Source organism: Buteo buteo, chromosome 1 (genome assembly GCF_964188355.1).
Source record: "Buteo buteo chromosome 1, bButBut1.hap1.1, whole genome shotgun sequence".
Lineage (NCBI taxonomy): Eukaryota > Metazoa > Chordata > Aves > Accipitriformes > Accipitridae > Buteo > Buteo buteo.
Genome location: NC_134171.1, coordinates 60679935 through 60706102, shown reverse-complemented (window position 1 = coordinate 60706102; position 26168 = coordinate 60679935). Strand labels below are relative to the sequence as shown.

General features: G+C 41.2%; 1 protein-coding gene across 1 annotated transcript in view; it reads right to left on the bottom strand.

Moving 5' to 3' along the window:
* CSGALNACT1 (chondroitin sulfate N-acetylgalactosaminyltransferase 1) overlaps positions 1-26168 on the bottom strand; it is a 45921-nt gene continuing 19753 nt past the window's right edge. Inside the window, exons 3-11 of the mRNA XM_075033245.1 lie at positions 21904-21949; positions 17642-17898; positions 15042-15962; positions 7366-7582; positions 6046-6147; positions 5070-5248; positions 4578-4672; positions 1369-1450; positions 1-1005 (exon numbers count right to left, since the gene is read on the bottom strand). Coding sequence (XP_074889346.1) covers positions 722-1005; positions 1369-1450; positions 4578-4672; positions 5070-5248; positions 6046-6147; positions 7366-7582; positions 15042-15675 — 1593 coding nt within the window. The 5' untranslated portion in view covers positions 15676-15962; positions 17642-17898; positions 21904-21949 and the 3' untranslated portion in view covers positions 1-721. The remainder of the gene's footprint in view (positions 1006-1368; positions 1451-4577; positions 4673-5069; positions 5249-6045; positions 6148-7365; positions 7583-15041; positions 15963-17641; positions 17899-21903; positions 21950-26168) is intronic.

Sequence of the window (26168 nt, the reverse complement as noted above, 5' to 3'; positions counted from 1 at the left end):
TCACTGTCCACAGAAGAGAACAAACACTACCCTCCAGCGTTTTTGAAACATCACACTTGACCTGTAGGGCTTTCTCTTTCTGAATTTTGGAAAGCACTTTTTGAGATGCCTCCTGTCTCTGAATGAACCAGGAATACCCTGTTAGTGCACTGCTGCTGTCCCCCTGTCCTCCCCCCCCCTCCCCCCACCCCAGCTGCTTAAGGGAAAAAGATTTTTGGTCACTCCAGCTTAACCATCGCTAACAATCAGATGTCCTCCTCAGAGCAGGAGCTCTGTATTTATTCAAAAATAGCCCTTTTTAGATATGTCAGGTTAGATGTAGAAAATAACTCATTATCATTGGCCCACTGAAGGGTCAATCCTTTAAATAACTGTACACATCTTACAAACATCTAAACGGAAGAGCACATCCATTTGTTATTGTGAATACCACACTGGCATTTCTGTAATGTTCATTGTCTCTGTGACCTTGAATCTCATCAAGTGTTCAAGTCTCCCCCAGAAGCAAATGCTGAACAGTCAGGCTAATGGAGTACTTAAAAGCCCTATTAAGAAAAAAAAAAACAGAAGGGAGGACAAGCATTTTCGCTCATCTTCTTTTGCTGCCATCCCGCTGGAATTTCCATCCTCTTTCAGTCTCATCCTGTCTTTTCTTGTTAGCAACTCTCTTCCAAAACACCCTATAGTCAAATTCAGAGGCTTTTTGCCTCCATTTCTGGCTTCATGTCTTCTTACTCCTCAGTTTCTGCCTATGCAGGTGTGTCTCAATCTCTTGCTTGAAAACAAGCATCCCAAGCTGGCCGTGAGATGCCTCGTTCATGGCCTTGGACTGCATACACATTTTGTACTGCTCTGGGGTTAACTCGTCCAGACATTGCTTTTCATGCCACAGATGGAAGAGACCCCTGACAGGCGTTCGGATCACAATGAGGTTGCTGTGAAGGTATTTGCGGTACAGATGTACATCTTCACCACCCCAGCCTTTAATGTCCAGATCAAAGCCACCTGACACAAACAAAATCCAAAATAAAACTAGAAATATATACTAGCAAACTGGATGCTATTAATTGCACTACAGCTGTTCTCCGGCTCCAGTCAGCCCTTTAAAACAGCCATGCTTTCTGCCAACATCAAAGTGTCCAAATTTCTTAACTTCAAATCTTTCACTATCAGACAAAATTGCTTTATTTGTACTGAGCAGCCCTTAAAGTCTGGTAACCTCTACAGCACATAGGAATAGTCTGAACATCTAATCAGAGCACTACTGCAAATTGGAGGCATAGACACACTGGCCAAGGACAGGGAAGCCGATCACAATTTTCTATGTTTCGGTAAAAAGGCAGATGTATCGGAGTGTATTTTTCTTACCTATGTTGATAAAATCAGATCTGTACTGGCAAGTCATCCCAAAACCAAAGTCTCTCCAAAATCCAGTTTCTTTTTTAATAATCTGCATGGAGGGAAAGGATTGTTTATATGGGAGCAGAAATGCTTTCAGTGTCAGCAGCAGACAAGTCCTTGAATGTGGTCAGAAATAGCAGCAACTGCCCTTTTATTCTTCACCACATAAATCCATGGCTGGTCCTGAACCAGTTTTTGTAGATACTCATTGCACATTTCTGCCCCCCAAAACCAGCTGTGTCATTAGCTATCATGGATAAACCCCCTGATCTGGAACGATCAGGTTTTGCTCCACTCCTGCTGTTGTAGACCAAGTGGAGCAATAGCACATCACTCTCTAGAGTTTACTTTTTGCAGACAAAACACCCTCCAAAATTGTCAGTTTCTACAGGATTCAAATCCAACATAAGAAACATACTGGTAAACCAGGGAAGCCAGACTCTGCTGTAGAGCAGATGGTGGCATCTGCATTGTGGACCACAAGAGGAAGAAAACAGTGGTTCTAATCTGATCGCACAAGTGACAGCTTTTTGATTACCTTAATTTTGATGAAAAACAGGAAAGTGGTAAGAACAGTTTTCCAATACAGAACTGCTAAATCCAGCTAAAACTGAAGTCCAGAAATGTTAGGTGGTACATATATATCCCATAAAAGCCTTTGTAATAATGAATGTGCAGTCTATATTACTGAGGTGGACCATGAAAACATTATGTATTACAGGTAGAAAATCAAAGCAGTGAGAAACCATGGCTATCATTTTCAAAAGCAGATACAAAATAATTCACATAATTCATGTGTGTGAGTGACCTAACCCAATCCGGTGAGATATCCAAGAGTTTCAAGGGACTGGGACAGGTATTTAAATCCTATAAGCAAGTCAGCAGTACTTCACACTCTAGAAGGTCTGGTTACAAACCTACCCCTTAGCAGCTATTTTTGAAAATTTTGGCTTCACTTGCGACAAAGTTACAGAAGATGAGGAGACAGAATTTGCATTTCTGTATTTACAAATTCCAGCATTTCCTTTCCTTTACCAAAAAATCCTCCTCCAAAATAGCCTCTCCTGATTTCTTGTTCATGCCTCTCCTTTTTGTTCATAAACCTTGACACCTCAATGGCTTTTTTTTATTTTATTGCTCACATTGCTATCTCTCTCTTTTCTAATTTCTCCTTTCCTTCAAAAAGCTAAGATGCTGCAGAAGCCAATTAAAAGGAAACAAGATTGTATCTGTCAAGTCTGCACTGTAACAAGAAATCTCCATAATGATGCCCTTACAGCAAGCTACTCGTATGCATTAGCATTATTACTTCCCATTAGTGCAAGTGGCTGCTGCACAAATCAAATTCTTTGAAAGATTTCTGAAGGCTTTTCTTTCTCAGCAGCCTGAGTACCAGAACAGAGAGCTAACACTGTCTTGTTCTAATGGCACAGATCTGGCCTCATGCCTGGGAACTAACGTGGGCTGAAAATATAAAAATCTACATAAAAATGAGATTAGCAGTACTTCTTTAAATCAAGAAGTTTTTCTGACATAAGCGTCATATTTTATGATTCAAATATTAGCTATAAATATTTGCACAATCCTGACTATGTACTTTGTGGAATTTATGCTAGCTTGAGAGCTAAACTCTTTTTCGTTTCCTAAGCACAGTGCTTACAAGCCTGAGGATCCCTGACAGGCCCTCATCAGAGAGAGAAGAGCTAACGTGAATCCCATGGTACTATCAGAATAAGTTTCCTCTGAGAAAAAAAACAGTGGAAAGGATTTTCCACACTCTTCAGTAAAAGACTTTCTGGCTACCTGTTGGATAACACAGAGAGCAGTAGACAAAAAAAATATTTTAAATAGTTTGGGTGCACTTTTCAAACTCTCATTCTTCATTTTCCTAGAGGGATTGCACAAGGTGGGGGTAACGATAACAGAAGACTAGGCTCAGACCCATAGTGATCTTTTTCAGCTGTGACTGTTGCTGGGCTCACAACACTCCTAATTCTTACTTACTGAGAACAACAATAGAAGCTGGAATGCTCTGGAGACAGTGTCCAGCCTGGGACAGGTTGAGCCCTGATAGGTGCAGTGCCTGGCAGTAAGAGGGGCAGCTGTGGCAGGCTGGGACCTGACCCAGAGGAACTGAATGAAGCCACGTAGCTGGCTTATGCTTCAATTTGAAAATTCAGCCACTTACCAGCACTACTGGGCAAAGGACTGTGACCCACTGACTCTGGAGAGAAGCAAGAATGGAGGGTGTACATAAAGGGAAACCCACCACTTCTATCACCCCTTTAGTTTCAAGACAATGCAATACCAGAGCACAAGAGAATGGAGACTACCATCTGCAGCAGTGCCAAGCAATGGCTCTGCCACTAGTATTCACATGAACCTCTCATCTGTGCGCTCTGCTTCTTCCTCACAACAGCTTCCTCCTCATCAAGGAGATTCACCTGGGTTTAATTACATGTTTTAATCGTATGCCTTATGACAATGTTTTTAAAAATAATGCTTTGTTCTCACACCAAAGATAAGCAGGTGAGATGGAAATCAGTGGAGTTATGCTGTGTTGTATTAGTGACAGATTAAAGCCAGAAGGGACAGCTCCAAGCATGTCTTTTGACTTTGACACAACATGGTACACATCAGAAACACACTGTCTGCTTGCAGGCAGTTTAATCATGAACTGTGGGATGGGAAAAGCCACTGTAGGTGTTCAAGTAAGTGGGGAAATAACTGTGACAGACCCTGGAATTCTGTTTTCACTGACTCATCTAAGGATATCTATGCTTTTTACAAATGTCAGCTCTCCAAGATGCAAGCAAAGAAACTATTCGGTGCAAGGAAGAAATGAGAGCAAGATCAGAGACTGTCAGCCCAAGACAGCACACCATGAAGGAATTGTTCGCTAGTTAGAAAATCCCTTCTGGCAGAGAACCACACATGGTTTAAATTCTTAGGTTCCCTGTATAAAACATGAAAAAAGTCTTAAAATAAATGGCACCAAGACACTTCCCTGTGAAACTTAACTGCAGAACTCACAGTAAGGTGACTACTGTAGTTAATTTTGTCTGTGTGGTAGTCACTGTGCACAAGGAATAGGGAAATGCTACCCAAGAGCACATGCGCCTTTAAAAAATGCTCTGTCCAAATAAAAGCAGGCATTCAGAGAAGCATGTACTTACCAGCTGCTGTTCTAAAGGTGGGATGGAATCATGGTGGCCATAAATTATACTGGGGTTATACTGGCTGAAGAGAACAGGATAAAACACCTTTTTCCCTGGAAATGACAGTGGGTTATTTTTTTTTAAAGCGATATAAAACACACTTCTCTCTCTTACAAGATGCTGCCCAAACCCAAAGTCACACAAGTTTTGGACTGATGCTATGTTCTTTGCATGAGAATGTGAACGTGAGGATATAATTAACAAACAGATCCTGTTCCAGAAAGCACAGGTGCTAAAGGCAAGAAATTCATTCACAGTGGGAGCAAGAGAATTATAACCTTCCAAAAGCCAACCAGCAATGGAATTTTTATACATGTGTTAATTAGTTCTCTAGGTTTCAAGAATGATTTACAGCAGCTTCATTACCAATTCAAAGGCAAGAATACTCTGGTGAAGGCCATAATAGGTAAAAATCTGTTGAAAGACAATACACTTCATGAGTAGCAGTACCTGGCTGTGTGTTTAATCTACAGGAGTTCAGGAATTCAGCTGTGAAGTATATGTCCACGTCACAAAAAAAGAGAACAACATTGTTTCCTTTCCAAAATCGAGCACCAACGTCTAATCCTTTGCCCCTGGAAAACTCTTCATTCAACTGGATGAAGGTGAAGTTCTTGAAGTTGGCTGACCTAGGAGAAGGAAAATATTCAGCAACTTACCCTGTCTTTCCAGCTCTTAATACAAGTGGGGGCGGGAACCCAGTATGAAACAACCTAGAAATTTGTAGTATCACAATTCTGAGTGTATTTTGAGGGAAGAGATGTCCTCTTTGAGTCCTGAGGAGATTTCCACTATGTCCACATCCAGAGCATGACCTGTGTAATCCTACACTAGCATTCCTGTCACAGACATTCTTTGGGCAGACCTCACAAAAATCCCAACAAGGCTTAGATGGAAAAAAATATCTTTAGTAAGCAAATATAAAATACTGTGGTTGTATTACTGTATCTATACAAGGGTCTTCTTCCCAGATGGAGATGGTAACAAAAGGCTACACTGCCACATGATCTTGACAAACACAGCTATGCAAGCAAACACGATAGACCAAACCTGGCCAAGAGCATCTAGTTCCCGTGTGCTCTACTGAAATTGTCTGCACCTGCTTTTAGAAGTCAACTTTCAGTCCTAACAGTTCAAGCCACTTTCAAAAGCACTAAAGAAGTTACCAGTCTAAAAAAAAAAAGCTGCATTGAGATAAATTCAGTAAAATCTGCTTTGTGGTTCCCAACACCAGCAACACAAAACCACGGATATGGGACTGTCAGGGTAACACTGCTTTTATCTGATACAAAGGAGAAAAAGCCATTTTCTCCAATGCAGTTTAGAACTTTTTGGCACAACTACAAGTTTGGACAGCTGTCTAGTCTCCAGTTTATGGTACAATCTCTGTGTATGAACAGCACACATCAGATATTCAGGTACTTACTTGGAGGTATTTTCAAGTATCGATTTGACTTCATTCATTTGTTCTTTTCCAAAGTAAACTACAGTGAGGTGAATTCTCCCATCCTGCTGAATGCCCATTTCCCTAGAGAATAGAGACAGATTTGTGACTTGTCCCAGAAGTTAGCTTTCTTCAATAACCTACACCCACTGGGGAAGGCAGAGTAGGGTGAACCCTGGAAGGCATTCCTGAGGGCACCATTCACTGACAGAGATCCTTGTCCTGACAAAGGGGCTCACTGCCTCTATCAGATGACTATCTTTCAGGCAGATTATGAAAAAACTCTCTAAGCGGTGTTTGTTATATTAATAGGAGGACACTGTTAAAACAGGCCATCCAGCCCCAGGAAGAATGAGCAGGCAGGCAGTAACTCTGGCACTTAGGAGAATATGAAAAAGGGGATTTTAAAGAAGCTATACATACCCTACCTCTTAATCTTGATTTTTTGTCACAGATATTTTAGAGTTCAGTTTGGCATTTTGTTAAGAAACATTTACTAGAATCTAAGCATCGACCAGAGATCAAGCCAGTAGCCTAAGGACAGGACCAATCTGAATTAATGCTAGACATCATGCCTCACTTGCACAAAGTTCAGTCAGCAAGAGTTCATCTATAATCAGCAGAGAGATCAGCATGACCAGAGGGTGATTTCTCCCATCCTAAACCAAGCATCTATCAGATGGCTAATTTAGACAAGGAGCCTATTTTTAGATGGCTGTAATTAGGCAAAACAAATCCCATTGCAAGAGTCAGTATCTGTTGCTAACACAGCCTTTTCTGGGCAGCTATTTAAAGCTACATCTCAGTTAAATTCTCCCTCCGAACATCATCTCTGTGCTGAAAAATAAAAGAAGTTTAAAAGTAACTATCCTGAAAGTTCAAATACATTTCCTTCTTGCCTCTTATTGCCTTAATCTTTTCTCTAATAGGGCCTGGCAAAGTGTCTGGGAGCACTAATTCCCTTTTTCCTTAGAAATGTTCCTTTGCAACTAATGGCATGCAATTCTCATGTTGCTACAGTCGCGTGTGCCCCAACAAAACAGATTGAGACACCTAAGCCAGGTACATGCAAATCAGAAACCCTGATGACTGGAATATAATTTCTTTTACTGTTAATCACAATGCACTAAGCAGCCAAATGCCTTTCAGTCTCTATGATCTCAAAAATGACTTCTTAGTGGCACAATGAAATGTTATGTAAAAGTAGCATGATTTTTACTGAGTGAGGCCTTGATAATTCCTGAAATTGCATTTTACTTTCCAGGTAAAAAAAGCAAAGGCAGCACTGGAATGGAAACCCACCTGAAATTCTGCATGAATTGCCGAAATTTGCTGGCTCTCTTGGCCAATGGCACGATGACATTAATAAGTGTGTCAGCCATATTGACATTTTCATTTTTCACCTTCATTACAGGACCAAATGGCCGGAATAAAACAATCTTCTTGAACTGATGTTTTGCATCTCCTTTGAAAGTCAGCTCATACAATGTGCCTTTGTCTTTTTCTGTGCGGTAGATCCCTGTGTGAAAACAAAAGGGTGGACATCTTGGATTAAAGCTGGGCTCCTGGGTAGAAAAAAAAGGATGCAATCTTCATGTGTTACACCTAGGCTGAAAAGGCAGCAGAGGCATAAGATATTTACTTTTACAGCAGTATGCAATTGACCATCATTGGGAAGAGGATGTCACTCTGGCAGGGACACAGGCCTGGGTTGCAGGAGCTATTTGGTATTCTCGCAGGCACATTCCTAGGCTTGGCTGAGTTACAAACCCCTGAAGGTTACCAATTGCTCACACTCAGTATAACCCAGCAGACATACTGTCCTTATTTTTCAGACTGCTCCAGTTGCACACTGCAGGCATGCATGGTAATGGTGATGCAGAGAGACTGCGAAAGGCAGCCTGCCTCCCTGAAATATGAGTGATTAGGCCACTTCCCAGAAAAGCAATTTCCTGATGAGCACATTCATTTCCTCCTTTCTGGGAGGTTCTCTGGAAAGTCCCCTAATATAACTATGCAACCAGGCCCCAGCAGCCATCAACTTCACCCACTACCAATCAGGACAAAAGTCTCCTGTTACTCAACTCTCAAGAGACTTTTATTTTCTTCGTGGCAATGATGCCCACTCCTGGGCGAGTAATGGTCTGCAAGGATGACACTATGGAGTTTGTAAGAGGCTAGACCCAGGACATTAAGGATATTTAATTCATACAAGCATATACTTATTCCCTGTATGGAATGAACTTTTAACATACTTGATGGGTGAAACTGGTCCCATGCTGAGGGCTGGCATGAACTATAAAAGCATTGGTCATGCCCCACTGAAACACTATTCTGATACCTTAAATGAGATAAAGTTGGCAAAAAGGCTATGTATTTTACCCATTCTAAATGACACGTCAGTCCCTACAGTGCATACTGAAATAAAGCTTTTTCATAGTTAGGTCTGTTAGGTTTAAGAAAGAATAACTAAATGCTAATTCTAACTACTTGTTAAGCCACTGTAAATATCCTAACAACCTCATCAGTAGAAGAGTACAATTGCATTGCCTTTCATCTCTTGCAGAAACTCAAGAAACAAGTAAAACACGTCTGGAAGAAAACTCCTCTGCTTGACTTGTTTCTTCTTTTTTTTTCCTCCCCATCTGGTTATGCAGAATGGCTTGGCCAAAATAATGGTGTTTTTTTTAATCTTAGTCATTCCCTGATGTGAAACATTGCTGTGCATCCGACCCATAGACTGTCAGCTCTGTCTGTATTTCTTGTGAAGGTCTAGGTCAAAGGTTTCTTTGAACAGCAAAATGACATAAGCCCTTCATGTTGTATAGTAGCTTTTACATTGGTATGTCCAGAACATCCAAAAGATTAATGAGGTGTGATTTTTTCTGGCCAGAGTTCTGTGGACTGTCTTATTTTCACTATCATTTTGTGTTTTATTCTTAATGAACACTTCAGTTGGTTAATACTAAATGCAGATTTACTGATCTATTATTCACTTCATGTTTTATTTTTAATACAAGCTGATTCAGCAAATGCTCCAATCCTCCCTCCAGCATAGCAGATGAATCTAGTGAGATAGTAGCTCCATCATTCTTTTACTGCTAATCTTCTAAAGCTATGCCCTTGACTCTCCCTAGCTTTTTCTATATAGTCTGCCCCAGGTGCAGACCATGAACTACATCTGTTACTGAACTTGAGCCTGCACTTGAGATCATCTGAATGGTGACCTAACAGCCCCTGCATTTCCTCCTTCTAGTGGCCAGAGAATGGAAATCTGGGCCTTCGAATTCTGCTCACCCATTTATCCTTACAGAAAGCCTGCTGATGATCCAAGTGTGTTGCTGGGTGCATTCATTTACTCAGGCAGTTTTTGAACATAGGTCTTGCCAAGGAAGTTTGTGTTGTGGAAGGTTAAGGTAGCCTTTTGACATTAAGCTAAACAAAAATCTAAATTAAATCTGATTTGCACTTTCTCTAGACAGAAATAGATAGGACTGTTTCACATTTGACATAGTGAACTGACACTTTTTATAATAACAAAGATCTAAATTAAATTAACCAATTTAATAATAGCTACCATGCAACATCTCAAAGTCTTTGCTTCTACATCCTTTTCTACCCCAGCCAAGAAACAATGACCCCACAAATACCACTTCCCCAGAGATATATACTACATTTGTGGAATAAAGGAAGCTTTGCCAAATAAGCAAGAAGCACCTTAAAGCAGAATGCATGTTGTGACCCAAGTAATCCCTGCTAGTGCTATACACACATCAACAGAGGCTGCCTCTAACTCTGCAGTTTTGTTCTTGTTCAGAACTTCTACTACAGCTAAAAACAAGCAGCTTAGTTGAAGGCAAGGCTCCCTTGCACAAGATGATAATCCAAGAATTTATAATATTTACATTTTATCTTGAAGAGAATTGTATGCAAGTTTAATGCATGTAATTAAATATGGTTATTCTTGATGCACATTTAAACCATTTGTTTTCCTTTTTTAAGCGCCTTTCCTTTTTTAAGCATCTTCTTTTTAGAAGCAGAGAACAAAGTGATTTGCCCAAGGTCAGGCAGTGAGCCTTGGAAATAAGCCTGAATGTTTTGAGTCACTCTGGGGACTCACCCAGCAGAATATCCTGCCTTTCACAAGGTTTTTCCATTTCCGAAGGCACTACTTCATTTGTGCCATCAGGACTTTTTATGTGATTCAGAAAGATGCGTCAAGTAGCCTCAATTCTAAGAGATGAGCTACAAGGAGGGGAAAAAAAGTAGTCTCAAAAAAGTAAAACAAAAAAACTTTTCCTGAAAAGGTTGCTTCTGAAATGGATGCCTTGGAAAGCCTACATGTTCGCTATGTGATAAAAGAAGGTTAATTGATCGTCTATCGCTTCCATTACAGCTTCTATGTTTCAGAATATGCGCCCTTCCTTTCAGAAGCAGGGAGAAAAGTCAACGCCTTTGGAAACCCAATGTAAAAAAGTAAACAGGAGCTTTGGGTCAGCAGAGAGACTGGCCCTAAAATGAAGGAAAAGGACAAGCGAGAAGCAAAACAAGACCTGGTCTGAAGGGTTGACTAAAGAGCAGTAAGTGTCCAGTCTTCAGAGCTGCAATTCCCAGAGCTGTCTAAAGAAATGGAAAATACCTGATCTCTATTCAGCAGGGCAGGCAAACAGGTTTCAGAGATCTACATGGAACTGATAACTAGCAAACAGCCACACAACCTTAACAAAATGCTGTTGAGTGGATGACAATTTTAGCCTCAGTTCCACAGACCATAGGTTTCAGGTCTTCCACTGCCAATAGAAACACTCCCTGGACCCGTGCTCATTACTTATATTTCATTAGATGTTGCAGGAACCGCTATTAGGATTTATCAGCATTTATTGTCCTCATTTTAACTCAATATTATGGTGGCCTTCCCACTTCACATGCAGTAAAATACAGCATCTTATCCTTTGAGGAAAAGCATCACCCTTTCTCCCAGTAAGCTTCCAGGGCAAAACTGCATCAGGCAGCCCACCACCAGTAGCCGTCAATTTGAGAAAGCAAAGCTACTCCTTTTCATTTGTCTCTGAGATCTTATTTAAAATTCCAGTCATTAGACAGCCACGTACTTCAGGTAGGAAAACTTATGATACAGCAGATTTGACGGTGCCATGGCAGGGCATTTCTGAAGCAATCCAGGGATTTTCTGGAACTGTTCCTGTTGGGAAAAAGTATCACCAGTGACTACATGCACTTATGGAACACACCACTCAGGCTTGTCAGGGTCTCCAAATTATTATCTCCATCTTTGAGAAAATGAATGACCTCCAAACCTATTCAGCTTTGCTGCCATTTACATAAATTAATGACCAGACCTGTTATTCTGCCCACTGAGCACTGGCTTTCTATTGGAAACAGAGCGGTCCTTTGCCTGCTTATAATACACAGAAATTTCTGATCTTTTCCATGTTATTTCTTACTAACTCCTTATGGCAGAAAACCAGTGAACTTGGTATAGAAGTGGGAGGAATAAGGGGGAGAGGGGAGGATTATAGCAGCTGAACAGTCCAAGTGCCTCTGTGAAGAGAGAAGCAGAGCAGAGTAGCAGCCAGATGGATACATTTTGGGCCCCAGGGAGAAGGTGTGGTTCTCCTGGTTTTGAGTAAGAAAAAATGGAAAATTCCACCACGTGTCAGCTATTACTCCTGGAAGGAGAACTGTCTGAGAATCCTATCCAAATTTAATGTAACAGCAATCTGCTGAGAAGGAGTTTAGCTCAGATGTAAGGTACTAGGGTCACAGTCTAATTCCCACGCACAAGTGGTTCTGTCTAGAAACTGCAGAGGATGCAACACTTATTTTAAGAGATCCCAGCTACAGAGACAAAACATTTCTCCTTGAACATTAGAAGTGTTTGAAGAAACATTTTCCCTCTGCAAAGACAAGAATAAAGGCACAAAATGGAAAAGAGGAAGAGATACAGACCCTAACCAAATCTATTGCACCACACCACCACCCTGCCTATTGACATACGTTAGCAATGAACTAGTACTGAAAAAGTGATAGCAGATACCAGATGTGACCCACAAGAATATAAAAATCCACACAAGAAGCCCAAGCAAACAAGATTAACTTGAACCACTCTATATGCTAGCAAGACTCTGGATCAGCAACACACTTGCGTAAAGCTGGTGTCAAAGGCTTTGCTGAATAGAGCAGAAACAAAGACACAAGTCTCATGTATCAAGAGCAGCAGTTCTGGTCTTGAATCCTGTCTCTGATCCCGATTACTTAATTTTCATTTCAGCACATCCCTCCATCTGCTCAACCTTAAGACAAGGGCAGTAGCCCCACCTTTAACATAAGAGATGCATACAGCTTTTGCATGCTGTTATTGCTAAAGCAGCTGGAAGATAAAAAGCTTACAGGGTTAAGTGGTATTACTTCCAATACAGACCTGGGCCACATCTCCCAGAAAGCTCCAGCTACCCTGGGCAGTTCCAGAAAATGAAAACAGCTGGCTTTGCTGGCTGGCTAACACCGCTCATGGTTGCTGTGTTGCTGGATTGGTATGAAGCTGCCAGAAGCTGCCATGGAATCCAGCCTGTTACTAACTTGTGTAGGCAGTGGCACCTGCAGAGCGCTGTCTCAAAACAAAATCTGAGTCTAAACCATACTTGAAATGCAGAATTGGAACAGATAACTCAGTCCTCCCTTCTCCTGCTCAAGTTATACAGAGCAATGGATTTGTTTGTGCTTTGATCGGCAGTTTTTGCCATCCTTGCAGAATGGAGGATGGGGGAAAAGAGACTGCCAAGAGATGACAGAGACTTCCAAAGGAACTCTGCAGGGAAATCTTCTGCCAAGTCAGCTGTTTGTTTCCAGCCCTAATGCACAGATCCCTGCATTTGCAGATAAATCAGTTTGCATTGCTGAGTAAGACTGAGAATTTGTTACCTTGTGCCTACAGAAGCAAGGTCCTGCCCTGCAGGGGAGGACACAAGGAAGTTTCTTGAGCTCTGAGCTGCATGCAGGGCTCCAGTTTCTTGATCTCTGAGTCGCATGCAGGGCTTCCTCCCTCTGGATTATTTCCCCATGGTATGTGAAAGCTAACAAGGCCTGGCTTGAAGAACCTCTGCAGAGACAGCACTGCAGCGTGCATCCCTTCCCCATGCCTTTCTGCACACCAGATTCTGCCTTGTTCCCCAAGGACAGCACTGGTACCCAGGCAAAGACCCTTGACTGCATAAAGGCAGGCTCTAAGCAAAAAGGTAACCTTAGTGGAATATTAAGCAATGTATGGCTGGAAACATTGCCTCCTTTCCCCTCACCCTCTCCCCATGAAAGAGCTGGTGCCAAACAGTCATATATGCTTGTTCAGCTCCTATAATAAACAGTAGAAACATAGTTTGAAATGATAAACCAAACAACAAACAGAAAGGAGGAGACTGGAAGCACGTAGCTCCATGATGCATTCAAATGCTGGCAGCCAGCAGCACTTCCCAGTTCCCTGCGCATGACCTGGTCCCATCTCTGAGCAAAAGGAATTTGACTGGTGTGGAGGAAGTGCCTAGACCAGAGGGGAGCCAGGACCTGCCTCAACAAGGTCTCCACAGTCTGAACAACTCATGTTCCTGCTGTGGGAGGTACTTGCCCAATTATTAGGTATATCCCGGCACGGCTTCAGGACCTTACTGTCTCTCAATACCATGATTGCTGGAGAAACATACACAGAGAGTGGAAATGAACAACTGGCCATTGCACAACAGCAATAGTTTGTCCTCATCACACGGAGGATGCATTTTTCTCTGCTCTATTCATAAATATTAGATGAAGAAAACAATCCACAGCAAAATCACTAGTGACTTGGGATAAGCATGGAGGCTTGTGTTCAGCACATTAGAGAAGTCATTCCATGAAAGGTAGGCATCTTACCCACATGCCCTCTAAGTCTGCAGCACAAACATCTGAAGATGAGGAAAGCAAGTTTTTTCTCCTTACAAAATTCAGCTAGGTCCGCTGTCTCACTTACAGACAACACTATTGAACAACAAGCAGGGAACATGCCAGTTCCTAGTGAAACTAGGACAGCCATACTACAAGTAGAAATGTAGCTCTCTCACTGAATGAGAAACAGCCATGAGCCCTTGGAAACAAGATCTGTGAAATCTTGTCTTATACCATGTTTCTGCTGCACATGTTCCTGCCCTCTTAACTCAGAGCTGCTGTGCAGCAGGGGCTAACCTGAAATCAACCACAGAGACATCACAACTCCTGGAATACACCTGGTGCCTCTGCCTGGCTGGGAAAAAACAGCCTGACTGGAAACAAGTAAGCACTTTGGATTTGGTGACAGAAGATGTGAAGTAAACACTGATTGCTGTTAGAAGTGGCACTTTAAAAATCCACACTTACTGCCTCAATATTACATGTGAGGGTAAAGACTGTTTAGCTCATTTTAGAATCCAAGAGCTAAGGTGCACCACTCCTGGTATAGGAAGTACCCTGTAAAGGTTAAGCTTTCCTAGTCATTTGAAGTTATAGCTGATACCAGCTGAGTTACTGAGCTCCTCAGCTGCTGTCCTCAAAACCTGTCTTGCCACTCTGAGTCTGGCACAGCTGTGCAGGTGGAAATAAGGGTAATGTTGGAGTTTGGATTTGAACTGCAGCTGTCAGTCTGGTAACAGATCTGGGATTGCAGCCTGGTCATTCACTCCTTGCTTTGTCAGTTCTGAGGCAAGTGCATGACTAGAGAGCTGTGAGCACACATTGGTGGTCACTATGAGAGACTGGCAGGCTCTGCTGTCAAAGTCCCATTCGCCAGGAAAGCTGCCATTCTGCAGTTGTGCCTGAGACAGCATTGCTGGGTCACAGCACTAACACCATCCCAGACATCTGTGCTCCGAGATAACGCCCATCTCCCTCAGCAATGCAGTCACACCAGAACCCCTTACCAGCACTATGTGGACCTTCTAACCTGCTGTCTGCATACAAACCTTCAACGAAGTCGGAGGCTGTGTATACACGGTGTTTTGCATTGCCTTCCCCCTCTGGATTGTTCAAACTCCCAACAGCTAACTCGATCACCTCTATCAACTCATCTCGCTTATCCTTCCTTACAGGTTTCTCTTCTGGGTGGCGCGTCAGCCCTGTCTCCAGTTGGTACACCTTCTGCAGGGTAAAGCTCTCAAAGGGCACGGCTGCATACTCCGTGGACAGCTTAACGCCACTGTGCACCTCTGCTTTGTCTATTTGGGAACGGAGGAAAGCCAGCAGGTTAGCCTGGGCCTTCTCTGGGTTACTGTGGTCAAGCTGAATGTCCAAAGGGTCTGGGTACTGATCCTGCACGTTCTTAAGCTGCTCGCTCCTGCCCTGGAGTTCAGCCTTCAGCTGGGCAATTTGTTTCTTCAAGCTGATGATGTAGTTGCGGTGTTGCTCTTCTAGCTCTTGCAGAATGGCTTCATATCCCTCCTTTGCAGTTGGACTGTGCACCCTGGGCAAGGCAAGCTGCTGGCTGTCACTCTTGGGTGTGCAAGCCAACATATAAACAATAGACACCAAGCAACAGGCCACCACCAGCAGGCCTACAAGTCGGGGGACAAACAGAATAAATCCTCGTCGGAGCATCATGTCTCAAAAAGCAGAGTCTAACCCCACACATGCAACAGTTCTTAGGTCCATGAAGTGCCACAGAGGCCCCTGGACTTGGAGTACTCTTACACAGATGCATGTATGTGCAGGAACTGCTTGTCAGCTCTCTTAAAATGTGTGCTCTGCCTCTATATTGGGCTCTCTCTGGCGTTTACCCAGCAGGATCAAAAGACAAGCTGCGAAGCAGACAGGACACCTCCTGATCCTCATGGCAACACCTACGCTGCTGCAATGTGATCAGCATGTGGCTGATGGAGCCTGAGGACCTGAAAGACAAATGACAAGGACAGTCATTCGGGCACGTTAGAATCTGGTCATTCAGTCCAGACCATTAAGAGTGTTCTAAGAATTTACCTCATTTCTCAACCACTCTGGCAGATCTCAGAGCTGTGAAGTGCTTGTGCTAAGACTCAAAAGATGCCAAGACCCTTACATGGGAAATCCTGTATGCATGTGTTTAAATTTAATAACATGACTTGGCCCATTGCCAATGAAAAATTAGTCCAGGCCTCCAAGGCTGCCATGCTTTAGAAATATTAGGTAGTCATCATCTGTTACTTTCTGGTGAGATGTTAAGGTGCTCAGTTCATCCGAGCAATGATGGCCCTCCAAGTGTTTTCAACTCTTAGAGCACTCAAATTTTGAAGGCAGTCAGTCCCACAGCTACTGCATACATTCCAGCTTCCAGGCAGTTTTTCCAAAACACCAGGTGGCAAATGGGGTCCCATTTGAACATATGAAGCCTGACCTGGAGCAGAAATTTGATAACCAAGAAACTAGAAACTGTTATCCAGGCCAATTGCTGCAAGTAACATTGTTTGACATACCCTACCAGATGCTCCCATAAAACCCAAAGAACTAGGGACAGGATTTTTTCAGGAGCATTCAGACCAAATCTTACTCAAAATCAGGGGAAGCTTTGTTTCCATCTAGGAGGCTTTCATCATTGCACACTATGTTATCATTTTAAGGCCCTTTTCTGTTTCACATAACGTTATAAAAAGTCTTGCAACAGTGCACGGTACTACTGTGTTTTCCACATATGCTCTCTGCCCAGGAGTGAAGACCACAGAGAAGGTTTAGGGAAAGCTGGCTTAGGTATTTTTTAAAATAAGAGAAAACTGTGAACATTATCATTTTTAGTAAGACATCCTCAAGTATACTTAGAAACAGGAAAGAAAAATTAGATGACTGAACATGAATATTGATCTAGTTGTAAGCTATATTAAAACAATTGCGCTGAGAACACTACCAGTGGGATTTTCAAAATCCCTCAGTTTTGGCCCAAATCCATGCCAGTGCAAGGAAATTCATCATTTACTCAGCTGACAGTAGACTTAGGCCGAGGCTGAGTAACATCCTAGATTACACTGTGACACTGCATTGTTAGACTCAAACACAATCAAATTAACCCCTTGACGCTCTCCCCTTGCATGCATGCATGACATTATGACACTGCTTTTGATAACAGAGATTCATAGTCCTTTTAGTCATACATCCTTGCCAGGAGACCCTTAAGTAAAAACAGTTTATCTAAGAATAAGAGTTTCAGAGTTATTTTCAGTTATTTCTAGTCTTGAGTCAAAGTCTTCTGTAGGACTTTTTCTCAACTGCTACATGACTTCCCCCCCTGTGTCTTGATTGACTACTACTCTATATACAGCAGTTATGCAGAGATATTTCTGATCTTTGAACTGTTATCAATATTTTATCAGTCTGCAGAGCTTCTAGAAAAAAAAACCCAACACTTTTAAAGTAGGAACTGAGGGGGCTAGAGTGAGCTATAAAAATACTACTGTATTTTTCTCAAAGTAATGCTGAATGGCTATTATAGTATTTATAGGAGTCTCCAGAAAATGTCAGCATTTTCAAAGGAAAAACTGTTGATGTTGAAGAAAATATTCAAGCAGCAGGAAAAAGGACAGGATGAAGTTGGCACCCTTACCTTTTTGCTGTGATCTTCTCTTTGGAACATCTTGGTCTGCTACAGCTACTTCTCAGCTTGCCACAATTATCTCCTGTTTATCTCCCTTCTTATGCCCTTCCCAGAAAATGTGTGTACTATAAAAAGCACTGTCAACCTCAGAACACCTCTTCATTGCTTTCATATTCGCCAGCTGCCTACATCTTCAGTCTGTCTCCTGTGTGGTGAAAGGCTGTAGTGGAGACGATTCCTATGGATGCACTATAAAAGCTGGCGTCCTGCAATGTAAAGGAGCTTGTCAAAGCAGGGAAAATTAATCTGGGCTTTTCTACCTCTACAACAGATCTGGCTAGAAGACTGCAAGAAGGTAGTGTGCAGTGAGACAGGGTCAGGAAGTGGTAAGATGTAGTACATAAAACACTGCTGTGCTTGTATGCTTCACTTCACACAATTAGTCCATTGACTGAATTGGCAGAAGCTGAACATCACTGAAAGGATTAGTTGTGCTAACACGGTATAAACTGAAATTACATCTCAATGGCTTAGACAAACACACAATTTCATTTCTATAAGCAGCAACAGATTCGAGTTTTGGGTAAAGAGCTGTTCAATGTTGACCTTAAAATATATGTGTGTATATATAGCTATCTTCACTAAACCATACTGGGTCTCTCTTCAGGGTACTCTTTCTTTCCTATCTAGTTTTCTGGTTTGTAATCTCACCCATCAAAGATACATCTTTAAAAACACTTCAGGACAGTAAATTAACTGAGCTACCTTGTCCTTTCAACCACAATTCTCATAACAAGAAATTCAGGTCATGGGGATTTCCACGTTCTTCATGGGGATTTTACCATCACAACTGGAGGCATCCTGACAACAAACACTCATTATTTTCCCTCTGTTCCTAGCTCTGTCTTATTAAATTGTACTGGTGGCTTCAGTGGCATTGCCTTACAGTGACTGACATTTAAATATACAGCTGTTACTGTACTACTATCTCATGGGCATGCTTGTGAAAGCAGTCTCAATCCATGTCAGTGCCAAAAAAAGCAGATTACTTTAAGTCAACACTGAAGGTGGTCATGGCTAAGGCATCTCAGCTGCACAGACAGTACCAGAAAGCTAGGGATGGTAACTCCTCCTAACAACCGTTCTGTTGATTTCACCAGACCTACACAGTTTCACACCAATTGAGAGAGCCTGAGATGAAGGGGAAACAAACTGAAATGTCAGTTTTTTCCAGGAACTGACAAAACCACCTCTGTATTTCACAGCAGTCAGCTGCATCAAGTAGTAGTAGTCTATTTGCAAAGAGAAGCTTTAACGAATACGCAGTGGTTAGTCTGATAGCCAAGGAAAAGAACACTAATTCTAAAAAAGCCTCTGCTTGCAGAAACATCTTCAACCCCAGCTCGACCTGTTAGCCCAGCCAGAGGTCAGCCCAGCTCACAGAGGTGCTTTTCACATGTTTTCAAGGAGCGTGGGCCCCAAAATGATCTAAACACAGAAACAAGCTCTGTCATCACTGTAAGCACTGTGTAAACAGCTCTGCACAGTGGACCGTGCTGCACCCAGTCATTGGGAGTGGCAAAATTTAAGAAAGTTGGTTTGTTTGAAATTTTGGATGCTATGCACCCACCACAGTTACTCACCAGCATCTGGATTTTTAATGGACTGTAGAGATACAGGAAATTTATCTCTGCATAGAAAAGACAACATGTTTCAAGCCTGAATTTTTGACTCCCAAAAACCAAACTGAGAATTTGTGCAGAAGAAAGGGACTCAGAACAATATATCTCTGTATATGTATCTCCCCTCTGAGCTCCACACTCCCCTTGCTCTTCATGTTGAGGACAGATATGGATGGCAAAAGAACAGTCACGTTTGCAGAGGCAGTGATCTCTCAGCACATATGGCATGGGCAATGCCAAATAATTCCATGCTTTCAAGTATTTTCTGCCACAGTTTCATATTGCAGGTGTAACTCAGACTGCAACTACCATTTTAGCTCAGAAAACTTTTTGAAATTCCTTTTTTTTCTTTTTTTTTCTTTTTTTTTTTAATAGATGCAGTGAATGGCAGAAGGTGCAATTAGTTTTCATGTAGGTATTTGAAACATCTTCACTGAACAGCAGCACATGTCACAGTGAGATTTCACTAGAATTATATTAATCTCCAAAATGAGCTGCAGGGAGGAGGAAACAGATGTTTCACCCACACTTTAAGTGCCTTACAAAAAAAAAAAAAAAAAAAGACATTCTGCAGCCACTTGGCATTTGGCTTGAACTTTTTAATTGCAAGGACTGTGCATAGCACTGCAGACAAATTAGTTTGCTTTAAATGTTAGGGACAAGATTTTGCTCCCTTACTGCCCTGATAGAAATTCAAGCCACTCCGCAGAATGGGACATGTCACAGGGATTAAAATCTAGTCTCACACAAGTATTTAAGGTGCATGTGGAGGGAAGGCAAAAAGGAGTTGTTTCTCCTTAATGCCAAATCATGATTTCTCAACTCCTACTCAGCTCAGTTCGTCTGCCCAGGGCTGAATTAAACAAAAGGCTGAATACAGAAAAGAAGCTGTCTGATAAACTGACTGAGCGCACCTTCATAACCTTCCTGTATTGTCCCCTGTTAAAAACCACACCACTGCTCCCTCTTGGGTTGACACTCACACATCCCAAACAAACCACTTAAAATCCTAACATCTGGTCTGCAATTGATAGAGCACTTGAAACAGAAATAAAGGATTGTTAAGAAATAGTGTCCAGAATCAAAATGCTAAATGCCAATACTTGAAACAGTAGACAACTTACTGTAATAATCTTAACTTCCTAACCTTTGATTCCAGAGTCGTCTTCAACAGAAAATCTTACTTTCATTGCCACATGTACTCTCAAAGAGAAAAGTCTCAGTATCTAACCCTGCCCATGGAAAGACAATTACACTGTTCCCCTCTATAATTAACAATTACAAGCTGATCATCTTGCAAGTAGGTTACAACAACTACTAGAAGCAGTCTTAAACAAAACAAGAAACCCTCAAAAGCATTAACGTTCCTGGAAATACTATGTTTTCTTCTTGTGAGGAAACTGAGAAGTGGCTGATTTTACATTCAAGATACTGCTGTAGGCTTCTCACTCTGAAAGTTACAAAACCAACGCAGAAGTTATAACTTTTCCCTTCGTTAGTACTCTGGACCCCAGTGCTGCTAATTTAATTGTTTGCCTCTTACCAAGGTAAATGAGTAACTTTACTTAACAGCACCGTTCACCATGCCACTTCAGCTGAGTTCTGAAGTCCATGTGTACTTGCGTTAGACCATCCACTTACACATGGTCTCAATGCTTGTGGAGGTGACTTTCCCAGTGACAGTCCAGAACAGAAATCAAGAGGCATTCTGAAAGCCTTCTGTTGTTATATGCAGTAAACATGCCAGAGTCATTTCAGCTTTTACAGGAGTCATTGTTTCTATTACAGTAGAAATCTAGTAATAATTATTTCTTTTACAATATCATTATCACTATGAAAAAAAGGAGTTATATTAAAAAAAAGGAGTTACACACTCAAAAGGAGTATTGGGGTCCCTTTGTCCTCCCAGTGCATACACATTCTATGTGTGGGTCTATCAATGTGGATACACTCACAAGAGTGAAAGCACCACCATTGCTTTCCACTCTCCACTGTAAATCAAACTAGTTTTAAAGTAAAAAACCCACAGAAGTTAATCATCAATTAAGTTCTAACTACATCTGAAAAGAATGAATGTAACATCTAAAATTACCTCCACATACCATTAACATAAATGTTTATTATAAAAAAGAACTATTACTTTAAGTAACTGCAACAACACTCCCAGAACTGCTTTCTCTCCCCAGAACAATGTTGTCTGTGAAAGACTTGGCAGATTTCCACAAATCAATAACCAGCAATTGCAGGAGTCTGTATTAGTAATGTTATTTTTTGTATGAGACACTCAGATTTCCACCTTACAACCACAACACACTACCCCTCTCTGCTAAACACACTGACTGGTAGGTATATAAACCTGCACATCCTCAGTACAGTTGTTAGTTGGAGGACTATAGGACACCTCCAGCAGGCTATGTGACAGATGCATGCCCTGTCAAGCTCCAAAGAGAAAATGCAGAGAAGAGATGACAAGCATGCACTGCTGCTTCAAAGATGCTGTGCCTTCACAAAGACCGACTCCATGCTACTGCAGGAAAGAAACGCCAATGCTTTTCCCTAAATGACCATTTCTCATTAGCAAGCTCTTACCTGAAGTTTTAAGAATGCAGTTCCTCCAAAAGTGTTTTGAACTTTGCTAAAATAGAGATGAAAAACATGCATTTGAGTTGACCTGGAGTACAGCCTGGCCTCTTAAGAGCAAATTAACAAACCATCACAGTTGCCAGTCCTAAAAATTAATGGTTGGGCTGGACAGTTGGGATGTCCAACTTAGCTGGAAGACCGGCACCTTCTGAATATGACCTTCCATTTAATTTCATTTAGGTAAGTGCCATCTCTGTTTTGTAGATGTGTCAGAGGAGTATTTTTCCCCAATCACGTGACATTGCAACAGCCCTATACAACATCGAGGATAACAACATGCTAACTGAGAACAGCTTCTTTTTGCAGGAAACTAGCTAACAAAAGAAGGGCAAGCTACAGTCAGGGAACAGCTAAAAGATACTACCCTACTACTTCATTTTAAGATCTAATTCAACTACTGCTCTGCATATAGAGGGCTTCCAGAAAGACTAAAGTCAGTTTTAACCTAACACCAAGATATACCAGCTTCTGAAACAGCTCACAGAGTCAGCATAATAAGACGGATAGAACACAAAATCCTTCAGTATTTCCTGATTAAAACAAATAATAGGATAAATTTTGCTTATCCATTTAAGTTTGGACCTGGAAAAAATGGTGTTACTTCACTTTGAAATGTTTACACATGCACACTCAGTGATTTACACAAGCAAAAGAAAACTGCCTGCCACCACAGGAATGAACAGTCATTCTTTTAAGGACTAAGATGACCACAGCCTTACAAAAGTAGTTCAGGTCAGCAGCAGCAAGGCCTGTAAAAATGAAGGGATCCACAGCTATGTAGGGACACTATGAATGCTTGTGGGCTTAGACCCATCTCTTCATCGTTGTGCCACATAATTGTTACTTAAAATATATTTTTTTGCAAAATACCTACTAATGTCACTTTATGCCAGGAGCCCTAAGGATTCTGCCAGATGTACATAGTACCACAGCCAGACTTTTGATGAAGTCTGGAGCCCAGTGCATGCACACAGACCAGTGACATAGGTCATGAATCAGTGAAGGGTTTAGCACATACCTAATTAAGCAGGAAAGTCATTTATCCACTGATAAAAATGTTGAAACATGTACAACTAAGTTGTGTTCAGAAAAAGGACAACCTAATTAGGTTGACCTGCAGACTGGAAAGCAGTGTATGTCATGGTATTTATCTAGGACTGCTTTAGTCAGGGCTACATAAGCACTCGTGCTTAGCTGCCATCAGACCAGCCTTTCAGCTGCACCTGCAAACTGCAGGAAAGTCCACTGCTTTGAGAAAAGCCGTTAGGTGATACAGTGTAGTAACAGTGACTTAAGGTCCCTATCCCATCAAAGTCCTCATAAGGTAGCAATATAGTTTTAAGATGTTTGAACAATCCAGTCTGACCTGGAGACCACCTCCTCCTCTCCCTGCCAGAAATCCCCTGGTACAGCTAGAATCCCCTGTACCAAGCTAGATGGTGGACTTGAACTTCATTAACTCCGGCAGAGTTGACAGCAGAGGACATTTCCTCCCAAGTCTAGCATGTGGGAACTGAGGAGAGACATCTGGCTCCCACAAGTGTAATGTTACATTCTCATGGTAATGCAGAACCCTACATTTTGTGCTCCATGTACTTCAAATGAAATTTGCTGGGTAGTGTGGTGTCAAGACAGTGCTTCAAATAAAATAATTAAGAGTAAAGGGGACAAGAGAAAAAACATCTTGGCTGACAAGGTGTAAGGGGTTTGGTATGTTATCTAGGCTGAGCAAGAATTATCAGGATAGGGACTAATATTGCTGACCAAGACTACTGTTCAGCTATGGTTTACATTACAAAAGAAAATCAAGTTTCAGACTACAAACTAATAACCAGGAAGCCAGAAAATAACTGCAACCTGGTTCAGTATTGAGACAGGTTACCCAAGCTCCATACACAACTCTAAACCACGCAGCATTAACAGCTCTCATAGCTCACGTACCAACCCCCAAGCTCTGATCTGCATTTCCGTATCAGTCTGGTCAGTACTGATTGACAGGAAGAGGCCAGTCCTCTGACTCAGCCCCCATTTCCTTCCTCCTCCAGGTGAGCACTTACTATGAAAAACCACGTGCCGCAGAGTCCCATTTAGTTCATCACCACTGTTTTGATATGTGGGTTTGGTCAAAGACCTAGCATTTCCTTGCTATATCAGAAAAGAGTCTCCTAGCAATTCTTCGAAAAGCCCAAGTTTTCTTAGTTGTTTCAGTAAAACAGTTTTTCTCTTTCTAGAGAAAGTTTCCATTTTTTTGTTTGAGGCTCACATAATATTTGAATCTGATCGACTTCACCTTCATCATTAAACTAGCCAATTCTTTATTATGGGAACTTGAAAAGATAAATCACAGCAAAGTCTCTGCAGAAAAGGTCCAGGCAGAGGGAAAAAAGAAAGGAAGGCATTTTATATTTAATATTGTACAGTCTATCTACTTGACCATGAAATTCTTCTTCCACAAAGGAATTGGAAAAAACCTGAAGACAACCAAAAATTAAAGAACTATCTTGCAAAACACAGCTATCTACGAAGTTTTGTTTAGGCCAATTGATTTCAACAGAATGAAGATGTTTATCTTTGTATGATACTTTATGACTCATATGGATTTATTTTTTAAAAAAATATTTCAATAGGTTGAGAATATCTACTTTGTTTTAACATAACAAATCACAGTGTTTCAACTTTCCACTTCATGTCAAGTTTTGTGGGTTTCTTTGAAAATGCCAGAACACAGAGGCCCACATAAAACATTGCTTTTGGTCAAACAGCTGTAAGAAAAAAAAAATAATTTAATTTTATGAAAAATGTCATCACATTTCTATATCCTTTTTCAAGTGTTAATGAGACACCTGCTCACAGCTACTTCAGTTTCTACCATTTTATCTCTGATCCTCAAATCATACTGGAAATGGGATCTATGCTTTCAATTTCTTCATAAAATACCTCAATTCAAACAAGTAGTCTGATATACTACTTTATAGCCATAAAGATAATTTAAGTTCTCATTGGTCATCAAGACATTTCAGTTTCCTCACTGAACTCTGTTGGTATCTGGGATTAAAACTGTAGTTTATTTTGGAGATTTTAATTGCAGTTACTGCATAGTTGTCAATAGGTCTTAAAAACCAGCCATTCAGCTAGAAACGTGTTAAATGTTAACAGTTCACACAAGAGGCATCCTGGTTCTCTAACACAGAGCTGATTCATGACATAAGTAAAACCAGTTTCCCTTGCCAGTAAAAGCTATCTTTTTCCCCCCCTTTGTTATACAGGAGATGTACACCCCACAGTCAGGTCAGCATTTCCTGAAAGGTTCCAAAGAGCCCATCTCTTAAAACAACAACTTCAGGCTTCAATCAGAAGCAAAGCACATTTCATGCAAAGTTATGAAATAACACACACAATATGAACTCACACTATAACATTTTTCTTTTTTCATTGTACCACAAAGGTATCTGGCTTGGTTTGATTTAACAAGTCACGTATCAAAGTTGATGCAAACCCAACTTCTTCTGTTTTTTTTTTTTTAAGGATAGTTCATCTTTTTAAAGAAAATAGTTTCCTGAAAATAGGTGCATTTATAAAGCTTTTCAGAAAACAGAAACAGAAAAAAAAAAAGTATAATTCTCATAACCTACCAGTGTCTTTGAAGAAAAGAGATTTCCTTATGAAATGAAGCTTCATGCTACTGAGTCTTTGTTTCTGTTCATATGGAAACCTGCCTGCAAATGATAGCGTTTTCTATTTTAACAAAGATTGGCTAGAATGTGTGCTGGCACAACTACGTAAGCTAATGAAATAAAAAGAAGAAATTGCTGCTGTGCCTTTACAGATTTCTCCCTTCCCGTCATTTTAATACACAGTTTTCTGTAGAATATTAAAATCATAGCATTTTCAATAAGAACCCAGGGCAGTTTAACTCAGAGGAAGATATTCCCGTCCCCAAGCCAAAGTCCTCTAGTCTGCCTGTTTTCTAAGTTGTGGAAAAGGAAATGCATCTGTTTTCTGTAGTCTCTTACAGGCGTACATTGTCCCATCAACTTCTCTGAAGGGTTTACTGTCATTGTGCAATGCATTCTGGACTACAGGTCTAAATATTTAAAGTCCTTATACTAATAACTGATTACTCCTATTGATTTCATTGTTAATAATCTGCAACACTCAGCTGTGGACTAGATATGAATAAAGTTTCTGCAGTCTCACATGTCAGAGATGGA